The 16865-nt window shown below is 37.3% G+C and overlaps 1 protein-coding gene across 2 annotated transcripts in view; it reads left to right on the forward strand.

The window, feature by feature from the left end:
* Nucleotides 1-1470: 1470 nt before the first annotated feature.
* Nucleotides 1471-16865, forward strand: part of EPHA5 (EPH receptor A5) — a 353853-nt gene continuing 338458 nt past the window's right edge. For both annotated transcript variants that reach the window (XM_001109851.5, XM_028848550.2), the window contains exon 1: nucleotides 1471-2402. In XM_001109851.5, the coding sequence (XP_001109851.5) occupies nucleotides 2222-2402 (181 nt within the window). In that variant the 5' untranslated portion in view covers nucleotides 1471-2221. The remainder of the gene's footprint in view (nucleotides 2403-16865) is intronic.

The raw sequence follows: 16865 nt of genomic DNA on the forward strand, positions 1-16865 counted from the left end.
AACTCAATTATAATTGTAGGGGAGAGGGGAGCTTACATTTTGAATGGTCCTTAAATAGAAACATAAATTTTAACTTTCCATCTCACTGTGAGGCTTTTTGCCAAACTGAGAGACTGATTCACTGCTCTTCCTCTAAATTTGCTTCATCCATTTGGAGCACATTATAATAGAAAGAACCTGCTTTCAGACTTCTGGTGCCAAACATTTCGGGAAAAAAAGAAATCAAAGATGAGCTTTCACCTCTTTACAAAATTGCATCACTGCTCCTTTATTCTTTCATCTTTATGGCAAATATTTAAACAAAAACAAATGTCACCAGCTAAAGATTGTGAGGAATTTATTGTGAAGACAAACAAGACTCTAGATAAGTCAAAACTGGTGATCTGACTCATCTTTATTAGGTGTGAACGGAAGCCCAAGCTTTACAGCTGTTACTATGCATGAAATTAAATGAGATATCTTTCTTCTAAAATCAGACCTTTCTGTAGGTGCTTTCTCTGCAGCCTTTTGTTTTTTAATGCCCGTATATTAAAATTGTCCTTCAAATGTATCTCTTTGAAAGAATGAATAAATCGAGGGAATATACTAAAGCAAGAAAAGACATAATAGAGGTGACGCATAAAAAGTTGATTGTCTTGTTTTTTTTTTTTCACTGTTTGTAAATCTCTCAATGCAATAGGGCACAATCAATTAAAATAATTAATTTTTCAAAACTCTGAATTTATTTGACCGAGGCTAATTTCTCTGGAATGTATGACATGTACCTGCATATCGTACAATTCCTAAAATACTAAAACATTTTATCAATGAAATTAATGAATTAAATCGCCACCTATGAAAGTACCTGGCACACTACAAATCTCAATAATCAAATTCTTTGACTCCTTGAAATCTCAAACAGAGCTACTGCCTCTTTATTTACTCTACAATTTACTTCTGAAGAAAACGTTGAGTAATTCCTATTCCAGCCATCAAAGTATGGGAAGAAGAGAAAGGGTCAGCAGCGGTAAGCGGTATGGGTGTTTAAGAAACTAGCCACGGACCAGCAGAGCCTACGAATGCGCGGCGATGTGACGACAAGGTTGTTGATGCCACAGCCTGTAAGGGGCGGCAGGCAAGATGCCAAACGGAGGGACCCGCGTCTCTAAGGGCCGCCGGCTTAGCTGGGGCTGATCTGCCTTCCGCCTCCCGGGAGCCCCAGTCCTCGTCAGCGTCGTCAGGAGGATTCCTCGCCCTAATTATCCCGGGAGGAAGACGCGCCTTTCCCGGAGACCGCTAGGCAACACTCACCACGGCAGCCTCCAGATTACTTCTCTCCGTGGGTGTGTGACTTCGTCGAAGCAACTCACACTTACAGTAGATTCTCACTGGCAAGGCTGCGAGCAGCAGAGGGCGGGGGAGCTGGGAAGAGGAGGAGGGAAGGAGGGTGGGAGGCGCTGAGCCGGGAGGCAGAGGGGACGCCAGAGCTCCAGACACAGCAGGAGCGCGCCTTGGCGGTGCAGTTTCAACCTCGCCTTCGCAGCCGCGCACACACCGCCTCCTCCCCGAGCAGCGGGAACCGCAGCAGCTCCCGGGCCGCCGCAGCCCAGCTCGTCGCTCCTGCCCGCCGTCCGCCGTCAGTCCCTCCCCTCGTCAGCACTCAGCCCGCAGCTATTTCCTTCTGCCAGGCTCTTTGAACTCTGGATCTCTGCTTTTGCTCGCTGCTCTCCCGTTTTTCATTCTCCACATTTTCTCAACTACTCTTTCTTTATCCTTAGCCACCCTGCTTTTTTCCTCCTTAAAAAACAAAAATCGGGGATTTCGCCTTAAAATGATTTGTCTTCCTTACCTTCGTCCATTTCAACACTGAAGACTGCAAAGAACCTTCACCTTTCCCCTAGTGGCATTTAAAAATTCTCAATCTGTAAAAAGTATTTTTAAAAGGCAAAGGAACAGGACGCGGGACCCTCTCAACACCCTTGATCCGAGTCCAGAACTGCACTAGCAAACAGAACTAATATTTCATTTAACCCTACCAAAGGGAAGGCGAGAAAAGCCAGAAGCAAACTTCAGCTGCCTCAGCGGATCCGTGGTTCCCGCATTTGGAGGAGCCGCGTGCCAGAAGGCGTAGGACCCCACGGGGAGACAAGGAGGACTCCCGAATCTCCCTTGGCTGCTCCTCGAGGCCGAAGCGGTGGACTGAGCTGCGCGGAACAGCTGCAGCGGAGGAGGCTCGGAGAAGATGCGGGGCTCGGGGCCCCGGGGTGCGGGACGCCGGCGGCCCCCAGGCGGAGGCGGCGACACCTCCATCACCCCAGCGTCCCTGGCCGGCTGCTACTCTGCACCTCGCCGGGCTCCCCTCTGGACGTGCCTTCTCCTGTGCGCCGCACTCCGGACCCTCCTGGCCAGCCCCAGCAACGAAGGTAAGAAGATGGGGGTGGGGACCGCGGCGACCTGGGGCGGAGGGGCTAGGCGGAGCCTGGGGAGTTCGGGTCTCAGCGCGCTGGACGCTGCTGCTGCAGACTAAATCGCACTCTCATCTCAAATTAATATTTGTCGTCCCCTTCCACTAGCCTTTTCGCTCCCTCTGCGGTTTTTGGTTGCATTGTTTGACATTAGCTTCGGAGTGCTGGGCAAGGAACATGCATGTGGACAGAGGCTGGTTGGGGGGCTGGGAAGGTGGAAAACCTTGGGGGAAAGGAGGTCGAGGCCCGTACCAGGGGAATGGGTGCGGCTGGGGCTCACTTAAGGCGAGTGGGGAAGTGACATTTAGGGCTTGAAGGAGTGGGAACTGTTTGAAGCTCAGCGACAAGGATCTCTGGAGCAGTGGGGCTTTTAGAAACCGTTATTTGAGGCCAGTGATGGGAAACGTTGTGGGGGTGGCTGGATGCTTTTATTTTTGGGGAAAGTGCCTGCTGGGAGCTGTTATTTAGGGCATCACCAGCTGCTATTCTGGGGTGGGTGGCAGGAGCTTTTACTTCTCATGGGAGGAGTATAGCGAAGGACAGAAGGCGCCCCACACTGTTGGGTGCCCTTCTTCTTGGGGGAGTTTATTGTCACACTCAAGCCAAGGTGGAAGAAGGCGAGAAGGTGGGATGCCGCGGGAGGAGGGGCGAGGGGGAGTGTCGCTGCTAGGAAGTTACTGCTAAAACCCAGCTGGGCATGTCTTAGAGAGGGAAAAGACCTGCTTTGGCCAGCACCTGATCCGGGAGTACCCAGTCTCACTCCCTACCCCCAATCCTGCGCTCCGGACCCAGAATACTGTCCCTGCCTTTTTCTGGGAGAGTAGGGCCGGCGTGGGAGCAACACCTGTGCCGCTCTCCGTGCTCCCGGAGCAGTGCTCAGCCCCTCTGCCCGCCTGCCTCTTGGATCTGAGCCCCCTGCCTTTGGGTCCCCTCCAGCCGCTCTCGCTCCTCTCCCACACCCGGATTGAGCTCGGGTCTCAGCCCAAGGGCGCATTACTCGCGGAGGGGCGGGAACAGCATCTCAGATCCAGATCTGTCAGCTCCACTATGAAAACAGAAAAACCTACCCCCTTTGGCTAGAACGGTGGGGTTTCGGTTTGGGATTGTGGATGCGACGCGTGAGGCTCAGAACCTTACAGAAATTCCTTCCACTCCTGGGCACGGGACACTAAACCGGAAAGATGAAGCAGCAGTGGTGGAGTCGTGTGTGTCCTCGTGACTTGCATGGGTTCAGTCCCCGCTGTAGGAGAAGGAGCTGAGCTGGTATCCCAGCAATGCCAGCTCTAAAGGAAGGGTGTGAAAGCAGGGCAGATAGAGGCTCCCTTCCTCCCGTCCCATGAACTTTCTCTTTAACCTCTAATTTTATTTTTTAAACGCTAATTAAAGACTTATTTGTATTTATCTACATTTATCTATATACATATATAGGTAATCTCCCACGCTTAAGGCAAACAATCGAGCATTTTCTCTTTCTGATAAAGTTGAAAAAGTGTTTTTGGGAGTCGTAGACCTTTTATTAACACCTTATTTTAAATTCATTCTGTTAGACGTCTGGAGGATTATAACATCGTTAGAGGAGGCTCTTTTCTTAACTGTCTTATTCCACCGAAAGGGGCATCCTGGTTTGAATTTGATGGGGTTTAACAGTAATATCATTCATCCTTTCGTGTTTCCGTTGGATTTCAAGTCCTCTCTCCAGGTGTGGTGGAAGAGGAGAACTTAGGTGGAGATGAAAGGGTGTCGATCTTGGTTAGAAAATTGGAAGAATTGAATTCTCAGGGAGAGTGACACTGAATGGGAACAAGAGCCAAGACTGTGCAGGGAGGAAGAGGCAGAAGCAAAGAGAAGGAAGGCGAAACAGCGCCGGTCTCCTAAGGTGTTGAAAGCAGAGCTGGAATCTTGTGGAACATAGCCTGGCTGTTGTTACAGATTTAACACCCATAGATTGTATTGTCTTACCTCATCTAGTCCGTCACACAGCAAAACTTGGACTACAGTGAGATGGGGCTTGGAGATCTAATAAAAAATGAGAGGTACCTTACCACCTGGTGCTCTGAAAAAAGCCTGCTGTTTGGGGGCACATTTTGTAATATGTCACTATTATACTTAATTGGAAATAAAATTGTATAAATATCTATGTCATTATCTAATCCATCCTATCTCAGCTGAGCACAGTTTTCCATCTTTCCACTTAGTATCCTAGACCTTTATTTCTGCTCTGTGAAATATAGCTTCTTCTCTTCTTGTTTCTCCATGCTATTGCTATAAATTGAGCAGCAGAGTGTATTAAAATACTTATTTGATAAAATGTTTGGGCTTTTTTAGAGATTCAGATTAGAGTTTTCCAATTTGTTTATTTGCTTCTGGAGGGACTTGGGAAGGTCAGGGGGCAGAAAGATTTGATGTATATGCTGAACTCATTAATCACTTGTTCTCATATAATTTGTCTTCTGCAATCTACAGATGCTTAGTGATTTCCCAAAGACTGTGTGTGTACGTGTGTGTATACATTATGAATGCTCCCATTATGTGAAAAAAAATTTTAAAACATACAGAATAAATGTGAGTGCACATTCATAGTTGCTATTCTAGTCATTTCTTAAATTTAACTTTGTTAGGTATAAGCAAGCAGAATTGAGCAGAAAAAGCCAAACATATATCTGGAATTTTGGACTTTTATGAAATGTATTTTTGTGGTATGTATGAATATGTTGGATAGCAGACAATAAGAGGAAAATTTACCCTTTAGCCTGAATTCTAAGCAATTTATAAGTTAAATATATCATTAGTAGTTTTAGTGTATTAGTCATAAACTACGTGTGGAAGAATCCTTTGATTTACAGTATAATATTCAAAACATTTATTGTAAAAGATTTCAGAGGTATATTTAGAAACAGACTTGTCTCTGATCAAGCAGGACAAATATTAGCAAGTGTATCTGCAAGTGAAAATTTAAATAAATTTAGTAAGTAAAGGGTTCATGTCCATTGCTATGAATTTTGGAGGTGGCCCTGAACGTATTCAGTAACTGCCACTTTTTGCTGTCTGGAGATATATTTGTAAACAAGCATTATTTGACAAGTGCTTTTCACAGCAGGGATTCTTGGCCAATTACTGCTGAACAGCTCTGCATTGAAAATGATTCACCAGCAGTGAATCAAGCTTAATTCATTGAAGCTACAGTCAGTAATGTCCCAGTAAAGTGCTTCTGACAGTTGTCAGCGGTTTGGATTTGAAAAGTCCAGTTTCTTGTCTCTGAATGTTTTGTATGTTTGAGAAAGTGGGATAGAAACACATAAGGTGGGAAGAAAAGGCTAAACTGCCTGAAAAGCAATCATAAACTTGTAAATGTTTTCCTTGGAAAGATAAAAAAGGGGAAAAAAAAGTTTGTTTTAGGGTTTTTCTTGGCTTATAACAGAACCAGGCCCATAAAATAGATTGGAGGACATAATAGATTTGTAAAACTAAATGGCTTTATTCTGTGGCCTTGTCATCCCATTGTAATTCATTTCCTTTTAGATAAATCGGCAGGACCCCACAGAAAAAAGGACAGTAAAATCATTTCCTCACCAGGACATTACTGAACAAGAAAAGAGAGCTATTACCCCTATTTGAATCATAGATTGTTGAAACTACAAGGGACCATGAATAGTTTTGGCTTTTTGCTTAATAAACCATGAAAAGGGGACCTAAGTCTTGACATTTTAAGCTCCTTTTGAGGTAGACAAAGATCTTCTTGAGTGTTAGGGTGACAGATAAGAGGATTTCATTTCCTCATATAAGACAAAGAGGACAGTGAACAATTTCTGCATTTAAAACAAAGATTTTTCTTTGATTGGAAATATTCTTCTTGTAATATTGTCATTTGGAAATACTGTTGGCTCTTTATTCAAATTCACATAAAATATAGTTGGTATGGAAATAAAGGTTCACTTTTTACACCTAGAAAAAAATATTTACTATAACATATTTATATTAGTATTCTCTATAAAATATGACTACTTAGAGTATGTGTTTTTTGTATCTTTACATGCAAATTAAAAGGAAATGATATAGGTGTGTAACAGCAAACATTTCCAAACTTTTTAATTAAATATTTTATTCAGAATTGATTGCTGCTATTGAGAAAATAACTGTGCTTTAGTTATTTCCACCACACTTTTGTTGATTGACTCTACCACTTGAATCTCCTTTGTCTGGAGTGCTTTTTTAAATGTATTTGCTTGAATGGCAATTAGTTTCTTTTTCATTTGGTAGAAAGCTTTCTACCTTTGACTGTAAAAACAGAGTATAATGTACATGATTATATTAGGTAACTATAGCTATTATCCATTTTATGAGTCAAATTTAATGTTCTTTTTTCAAAAGAAAAATACAGTGTTCATATTTCAAAGAAATAATTGCTGAACAAATAATCGATAACTCCTTAGAAATTTTTTAAATTTAAATTAGCATATATTTAATATATTCTACTTTACTAAGGAATAGTTCCAATTTAAGTTAGCAGGGATACCTATTTAAAGATTATGACATCATTTTAAACAATCTTAAAATAGCTCACATGGTTTTTATAAAGCATCAGAATTAACTGAGGTTTGAATTTCACATCTTGCTTATTAATCATTAAAAATTGATCGTAGTATTTGCTTTTTCTTTTCAGAAAGAGTGAATTGTTATTATAAAAGCAATATTAGAGTAAAAAATGTCAACTCTTACTTAGAAACTCAGAATGATTCTTACTATTATAATATCTCTAGGGAGTATATATTTCAGGTGGAGAATGGCTCCTACTGCTGTGCCCTTCTGAGTAAATGCATATTTATTTTATCAAAAGTTATGTAAACCATAGGCTAGATAAGGGTTTCTTCAAAAGAGTTATTATAGTCCATTGTATACATATATACCTAATGGAACAGTTAACTGATTTTAAAAATTTATCATATGTACTATCCTTGTGTAATTGGTAGATATTTCTATGGGTGTATATAAAGGTAGATAAAAAGAAAAATGAGTTCTGAAGGCTTTGTAAACACAGATTAAAATGGGTTCATATATTTTAGAAAAAAATATTAGTACCTATCTTTAATCAACAAAATGTTTATTGAGTGAGATGCATTAGCGATAGAAAATACATAAATAACAAGAGATTTTCTGATGTATTAATTACAATTTTTGAAGGCACTATATGATAGTTAGAAAACTGACAATTATTAGATGTTGAAAATCTAGTGTAAATAATTGGTGCCATTGAAAATGTTTACTTCAAAATATGAATGATCTATTTTTTAAATATTTGGTTTTGAACTTCCAAAACAATTAGCATGAATTCTTAGGACAGTTTTTCTCTATTTAATATTGACTTTTAGTTTCTGACTTTCCAGACATTTGTCTGTATTCAATTAATGAGATAGATTTTAAAGTGTTTGAGCAAGGTAAAAATGGAAGCAGTGTAGCAATTTTAAATATATATTTTGAACAGCAACTTATTTTTGACAATTCATTTATTAACATATGCAAAATGTTCTTGTAATAAAGAAGCTGTTACAAAAACAGAATCTGATGTCATATAAATTGTAGTGTGAAATAGATATTTCCACATGAAGCTCCAAATAAATAGTGGTGCAGTTATTTTTGAATATTAAGACTTTATTGGAATTTGCACTTTTCTTTTGACCCTATAGAATTCCCATACAGAGGATTTATTCATTGCAATTATTCTTATCACATAAAAGAAAGATATGGCTCTAATTTTAAAATTCCTATTATAATAACAATAAGAAATATTTAATTGAGTGGTTTAAAATGTAATTCTGATCAATTAATTTCAAGAACCAGATTTTAAAATTCCCATTTAACCTATTTTATTACCATCTTAAACAATTGTTACCTGATATAATCTGTTAGTGCAAAGAAAAATAAATAGAAAGAAAAAGTGCTATAAGATACATAAGAATTTGAATTGTGTCTGGTGAAATTTGTAGTAATTGAAGGTCTTGATTTTTTTTTTTCTTTTTTCCCCAAAAGTACAAATTTTCATCCAGTATCCCTAATGAGAATCCCAGGTGTTACAAAGTCATAAAATAAAACTAATTTAGTAGGTGTCCACTTGGAGTTCTTAAAAACTCTGTGGTTTGGTATGATGACGTTTATTGTCATTTTAATGTTAGCATAACTTTGTGAAATGATTTTACATTGATAGTAATTTAAAGAAACCATAAGCGGTCACTTCTATATTTAAAAATTGCCTGAAAACCCCTTTTTAAAAACTGTGTGTGTTTTGCCTTTAGAGTGCCATTTAATTGTATCCCAGTTTAAAAAGTCCTAGTAGGTTCTATTCATAATTAAACTTTTCTGTAGCTCTTCTTTTCCTGTAGGGTTTGCAGTCTTTAGTCTCTGATCAGCTTATGTGTTACTTTATTAATATCTCTTAAATTATTATACTATAGGCGAGCATAACAAAACTTTGTCGGACAAAAGTAGAACCTAGGGCATGCCTTCTTTCCTCTGTGTCTCTCAGTGATAAAGTGTTCATGCCTTTAATCATTGTGTGTTTACCAAGCAGAGTGCAATAACTTGCCTGGGATTTTGGTGTATGTGCCAATGGATGTGTGTTGAGTATGTGGAAAGGTTGTTGGAAGGCTGGAAGAAAGGGTAGGGAGAGGGATGTCAATATGGTATCACCACAAACTTGATATTTTAACAGTTTTGAGTAATGTTTTCAATCTTATTTTTAAAAAAATATCACCCCTGCCCACACACACACTCTCACACACTCACGCATTCTAATTTTACATTTGTTTTACTATGACCCTGAAGATAAAACCCCAGCCTAATGAAAAAAGTATAAATAAATCCCTAGTTCATTGTGTTTCATAAATTTTTTTTTTCCTTCTTTTTCTCTGTAAGATCTGTTTTGTTGAGTTATGCCAAACACTTGTTGTGTTGGACATCCCACAGATTAAATAATTGGGATTAAAGTGTCTGTGATAATTCTAATTATGTTTTAGTTGCTGGACTATTGCCCAGGCCATCTTCTGCATTCATCAAGCTTGTCTTCAGTTCTAAATAAGCTAGCCACACAACTATGTTAAGTAGATGATTCTGGTAAAAAATAAAAAAAAAAAAAAATAAAGAGCCAAAACCTGAGGGTTGAAATATTTTGCATATGCTTTGCAAGAACATGTTCTTACTTGGAAACATGTTTCAGGCTAAGTATTGGAAGATTTAGAGAAAATACAGTCTGTTCTTTTACTCAGAGATGCGTAATGTCTTTTTTCTCTTATATTAATTTTACACTCTTATTTTCATTTGTCATGTCTCTCTCCCTTCCTGTCTTCCCCTTTCCTCCTTTCTTTTCCTCCCTCCTTCCATCCCTGACTAAGTCAAAATTATTTAAGAGGGTAAGAGCCCCAGCCTGTTTTGTTCCAACACCCTCAAGGAAGTCAAGATTTCAGATTGTGTGTTTGTTAAGAAGATAATATATAGTCTTCTTGTAAATAAATTGTGGGACTCTGCATACAGAATAGATTGTGTCAAACCCAGTTATATATTTTTTTCACTTAATTCATACTTCAGAAGTTTTTAAGACATCTCTGTCAGTTTTGCCTTTCTTATAAGACAGCTAACTTATTTACTTTGCAATGACAGCACCTTCCCTTTCCAGGATGCTTGTTAATGTCTTTTCTAAGGAAAGGCAAACTCAGGAGGCAGATCCGGCTGGCACCAGTTCAGCCCAGCAGTCCACAGCAGGAGCTTGCTTAGAGAGCCAAGTTCTAACTTTCACCCAAAGCTTTCACCATGTGTACTAGCAGAAAAGGTGAGGCTGACTGCCCAGTCTCATGGAAGATGATAATGCACTGTCATCTCACTTAAGAGTTTAGCTCTAGGCAGTGTAGTAATGCCACACTGGGCCTCCTAAGATGGGGGATACAGCCAGACTTCTGAGGTAGAAGATACATGAAAACTGCTGTATCTGAAGAATTTTAACCACACCTAGTTTCGAACCATGATATTTGATTTCTCTAGAAGGAAGGAAGGCAACAATAACAACAACAAAATTACCTTAATCATGCAGATTTGAAGTCACTGTTTTTGATTTAAACTTGTGAAACAAAGTAGGGAAAGAATTAGTTGCAGTGGAAGCACAGAAAAATCAACAACAACATCAACAACAAAGCAAACAAACAAAAACAGTTAACCAATCTAACTGTTTTGAATTCAATAACAAACATGGTTTTAGTTTTTGTTTGTGCTAGTCTCTAACACTAATGCTAAATTATTGGCCCTCATTTATTTATTTTAAACTTCAGTTCAAGTATCTGTATCTGTATTATGGCAATAATGGTACTGCCTACTTCACATAATTGCTATGGAAAACAAATAAAACCATTTTCTAATTATTAGAGCAATACACAAATATAGGTTGTAGAGGAACAGTGGAAGCCTGGGAATGTAACCGTTTAAATGCCCTCCATGGTCTGTGTGTTACTCTTTGTTTGCTGGGTAAGGATAAGAATAAAAGATTATGTTATTTGAGGGAATTTCATTAAGAAAAGGAGTAGAAAAAGTGTAACACAAACAAGGATTTTATAAACACTTTGCTCATGCCTCAAGTGACATGGAAGTGGCCCATGTTCTTGAGGGTCCTGTAGCTTAATTTTTATTAACTTCATGATAATTATGCCTCTTTTAGAATGGGGAGATGTAGAGACCAGGAACCCAGCTCAACCATGGTCTTAGACAGTGATATGGTCTTGAACCATCCACCTCAGATTCCACATCGTTAAAATGAAGATGTAAAGGCACACCCACAAGGTTGCTGAGAAAATAAAATACTAATGTGCCTATGTAGCCTAGTACATTTCCTAAAGCCAAGTGGGTACACCAAAATGTTAGTCCCTGTGTTTTCTCCCTTTCTCCTACTACTACATATAGAATATTTGAGGTATGATTTCACACTCACAGATCATAATTTTCCTTACATTGTATGATTAAAAGGAATCTAGGCTTGGAAAACAGTCTGAGAAAAGGAATTTACATGCACATTTTCCATAGAGCTATCCAAGGTAAAAACCAACCATATGACATTATCGTGATTTTCTGTTGGTTTTCCTCATTATTTAATATTGAATACTGGAATTTGATTAGGAAATAAATAGAAAACCATCAGTATAAGGGTCATGGGTTGTAAATGTTGTATTTTACCTCATTTGCCCTCAGGTAGACTGGTAGAGGGCAGATTATTTTTTTTTTAATTTTTGCCACAAATCATACCAAGAAATATTTTCAAATATTTTGAATATTTAGTCCTATAAGAATAGTATGTTATCAGTTTCACTTTTAAATACACACACACGTATAAAATGTCATATATATATATATAGTCTGTATAGAAATTCATTAAAAGGACATGAAAAATGCTGCTGAAAGTGGACAGTTGGAAGAATTAGATTCTTAGAAATTACTAATATTATGAGTCTGTACCTTTACTTTTAGTTTGAAATATATAGATTTCTCATCTGTTTGATTATGTGCAGAGTTAAAAATATAACCTGGAAAGATATTTAAATTTTTATATTTTCAAAGGTATTAATGTAATTTTATAAAGCTTTTCTTTTTTACTTACATGAGCGTAAACAGGCAAAATAAATTTGGAATGTATTACATTTAGATCTGCTTTTAAAATGTATGCCTGTGTTTGCAGTCTCATGAATGCACACAACTGTATAAAGTAATCATAACTAACATTTATTATTGACTTACTGTGTAGGGGACATTGTTCTAAGTGGTTTACATACGTATTAATTTATTTTCCTCAAAACAAATCTTAAAAAAATGTATGTGAAGTCTTGGAGATATTTCCTCTCATTCTTAGTCATAGCTATAATTTTTTCCCTCTCATTAAACACTTGATCAGCTGCTGGTCATCATACTCTTACACAATGATTTATCTCCTATTATTATCTTCTCTCTTCATTGTCCAGATACTCACTAGCACAAGGGGAGATCTGCTTCCACATATTTTCCTCTTTCCAATTCACGGCATCTATGCTTTACCTTTCCTACATATATATATATATATATATATATTTTTTTTTTCTGTTACTCTAGTGTATAAACAATCCAGTTCCCAGTCTCTAGCCCAGACTAGACAGTGTATATCTCGGCTTGCATACCCGAAATCCTATTAAGATTTTGTTAAGAAGTGCTATCTATTGCTGATCACTACCTCTTGCTCTGTTAAAAATAGAGGAGGGTTTTTTAAATAGTTTTATTCTAACTCATGATAGAGTATATTATTTTAGGCAGCACTATTTTTTATAACAAGAGAGAAGACAGAAAGTTTTCCTGGAAAATGCACTCACCTTTCATCTGTCCAAGCCAACCCTTTGGGTGCTTTTCTCCTCCTTTACATACAAGGTTATATTAAATATTTTATAATCAATATTTTGTAGCATTTATTATGAAAACCGCTATTCCACATGAATCTCGTAACAAAGCCTGCAGAATAGATTAAAGAAGCTCAATGTTAATTAGGGAACTGAAACAAGAGAGTTTGATCTATTAAAAAATTAGAACTAGTATCAAAGCCAATGTCTTATTACTGCAGAATCAGTGCAACATTTTAGCGGAGGTATAGCAGAATGGTAAAAACATGGGCTCAGGAACCCGGTTCAACTATTTAGAGCTGTGTGACTTGGGCAAGCTAGTAAATCTGTCTGTGCCTATGTTTTCCTGTCTGTGAAATGGGATGATTATAACAATATGGTATATAATTGAAAAGATTGAATTATTAATAATGTGCTCCATAAAAATTCTAGCATATAGTAAATAATATATAATTATTAAGTATTACATGTGTTAAAACAGTATGGTTGGCACTCTGATATTGAGCAAGGTCTACTTTTCTACATTAGTCAGTGAGTACTGTCTAATATTCATTGCAAATGGAAATGCCAGGAAAAAAAAAACAAAACAAAACAAAAAAAACACTTGACTTCAGCTCAATAGCTCAAGCAGCCTTTATTTACTCCCAGGGTAAAATCTTTCAATAGTCCTCCAGTGCCCTCAGGATAGAATCTAACTGCTTGAACCTGAGTACAGAGTTCTTAGTATTTTGTTTCTGGCCCACCTCTCCTGTCCATTCCCCTTCCCTGCACTCCCAGTTCCTGTGGTGAACAACTGCTATGAGTGCAGTAGGATTCTGTGAGCTCAGTCAGAAATACTCACCTCTTTTCTTTACTGAATAATTTGATATTTATGCCTAGGTCTGTACAAGATTTTCCCAGGATTGTGTGCCCATTTTTATTCTAGGTGTTGCCTATCACACTGAGATGGAATTGTGTTTTTGCTTGTCTGTACATTTCTGATCTTTGATGGGAATAGAGATCCTTGTAAAAAGTAAAGGTTAACTAGAAAAAAAAAAAGTTCTCTTCTGAACTGAGAATCACCACTGAAATAGTATGATTTGCCAAATAAAGCAAGTTAGTTCCAAAAAAGCTGGCAGTAAAATATCTTCTTTTTCTTTCTTTCTTTTTTTTTTTTTAATGTATCAATATGAAGAAAGCTTGCCTGTCTGGAAACTCATTGAGAGCCAGCTCCAATTCTTGCTATTCCATATGGAGCGTCCGTAAAGCATGTTATAATCTATACATTTGTGTTTAGTGAACAAATATTATTAAGTAACTTATTTGTTTCTTTAAAGTCACTGCTGTTAAGTACACTAAGTCTTACCTCATTACTGTGTTGCTGGTGAAGCCAACATAGCTCTTTTCATAAATCCATAACTAATAGAGTTCAGAATTTCTGGTATTGTAGTCTTTCCTAAACTGAAAAGTTACCAACTAAAAGGTTGTAAGATCTGCCAAGCAAAGTGAGTTAATTCCAAGAAATTTGTTAGTAGAATACTGTATTTTAGACTTACCAGAAGTATAAATGAGAAGAAGGTTCTACTGAGATTAGCAAGCTGCTAGAAAACGATTCATAGACATCCTATGCTCACTATCTCTTTGTAATTTAATCAACTACAGCTTTCTCAAGGCCCCTGCTTTCTTATGATAAATTCTCAAAATTCATGTAACTTGAACAGCCATCAGCCAACATAAAATAATTTTTTATTTTTTTATTTTTTGTTTTAAGCATTTCTTAATTTTACCTCCAGAAAAACAATTAATATAAAACATGTGTTTCTAAATGCTTTAAATTTCTTGGGGGCAGAGGGATTTACTCTTTCATTTGTTCTAGATTTCTTGGATTATTTTGACTGTCACTTATTTTATGAAGTACTTTAGATTTACAAGCTGTCAAGAATTCTTAATATCGGAGAGAAAACGGCAGAAAAATTGATGTTATCAATGATGTGAATAGAACAGCATTATAAGATAGATTTATGTGGAAGAAAGTTTAAAATGGGTGATAAAGGTTTTTTAAGTACAGTTTGGTTAGCATCTGGTGAGCGTTTTAAATTAACTATTTCTCCAGAAAAAAAAAAAAAGAAAAGAAAAACATGTTTTCATTTACTCTAAAATAATACCAAATAAATCCAAAATATCACAGGGTTAATATTAGATTCTCCTAATCTATAACAGTTCTTTGAATTAAATTTTCCTCAAGATGGGAGGGTTAAAATTATAACTGCTATGGAGACTATTACCACACAATCACCTTTAATTTTCACAACAACCCTGTGTAATTGAAATTATTATTCTAGTTGATGGAGTAAAATTGGGTTTTGGGAAAGTTCAGTAATTTTTCACTAGATCATATAGCACATAAATTAATAGGATAGAATCAGGTGTATATGACTCTGGAGCTCTGGGTTGTACCCATTTGCTAGAGATTACATTTATCTAAATATACTTAGTATTATGATTTGTATTTTATTTATGCATACCATCTTTCAAGGAGGGAATAAGGGTGTTTTATAAAAAGAGTATGCTTCGGCCAGGCACTGTGGCTCACACCTATAATCCCAGCACTTTTAGAGGCCAAGGCAAGCATATTGCTTGAGCCTAGGAGTTTGAGACCAGCCTGGGCAACATGACATCCTGCCTCTACAAAATATACAAAAAATTAGCCAGACATGGTGGCGTGCACCTGTAGTCCCAGCTACTCAGGTGGCTGAGGTGGTAAAATAACCTGAGCCCTTGGAAGTTGAGGCTTCAGTGAGCCCTCATCACTCCTCTTCACTTCATCTTGGGCAACAGAGGGAGATCCTTTCTCAAAAATTAACATACTATATATATATAGTTTGAGAAAATAAATGAAGATAAAAATAATATAAATATATGCACGAGGAAACATGAATATGGAATGTGGAAATATGCATATGGAAAACTCATATCAAGAAAATCTCACTATCATCAATGCTAAAGCAATTATATAGAAAAGTTAAGCATAAGCTTTCAGTTACACAGTTCTCACTTCCTGATAGAAAACCTGTCAGTTCATCAGGTAACTGACATTTTTTTTTTCCAACTCTGGGGTTTGAGAGAAGTTATCATAATGGTGCTTTTGTTTGAAGGATGCCATGAATAATATTTTTAATTTTCACTGATTATCTGATGGATTCTTGTATAAGTCACTGTGGAAAACTATGGACATAAAGTTAGCAGTGGTTTCAGGGACTTTTTTTTTTTTTTTTTTTTTTTTTTTTTAAGCAGCAGCAGCAAATTCAAAAGAAATCACTGTGGAAGCTTAATACCTAAAGCAGGTAACAAAAGAATTATTGGGTTTCCTGGCTGTTTTTTGGTCTCCTCTTTCCCTCCATATGCTTGTACTTCTGAGACATCTTTTTAGAATCTCCAGGCCATTCTGAGCTCAGTTTAAAAACTACTGTGATAAAATATAAAAGGAATGCTGTATCGAAGATCAGTGTGATATAATCCTGACTTGTAACTTTCCATAAATCTACCTAAAACAGAAATTATAATATCTTGTGAAGTTTACTTTAAACCAATGGTCCTAATGCAGAGGTGCTCATTGGAACCAACCTCAGAATATTGTTAATTATGCTATGTCTGGACCCACCTAAACTTATGGAATCATAATTGATTAAAGCAAATTCTTTGGAAATTTATACTTTTGCAACCTGGAAATCTGTAGTTTCAGAACACCCATAGATAATTCTGATCTTTATCCTTGTTAAAGAACCCTTGCTTAGAACAGAAATACTTAAAGTGAGATGTGTACTGACACCGGAACCAGTCTGCAATTGTATCAATATAAAGATTGAGAGTTAGCTTTTAGAGACTGTTATTGCAATTTGACATTGCTACACAATACAGACAATACAGCTGTGTAATAGGCAGATTCACCTCATTGAGCCAAGGCATAGCTAACTCATTTCTAACTCTAATTAAGTGTGCATAAGAATTACTTGGATCGGTAGTTGTGTGGGAACTTCTAAAGTGCAGTCGCTTG

This window comes from Macaca mulatta, chromosome 5 (genome assembly GCF_049350105.2).
Source record: "Macaca mulatta isolate MMU2019108-1 chromosome 5, T2T-MMU8v2.0, whole genome shotgun sequence".
In the NCBI taxonomy this organism is placed as follows: Eukaryota; Metazoa; Chordata; class Mammalia; order Primates; family Cercopithecidae; genus Macaca; species Macaca mulatta.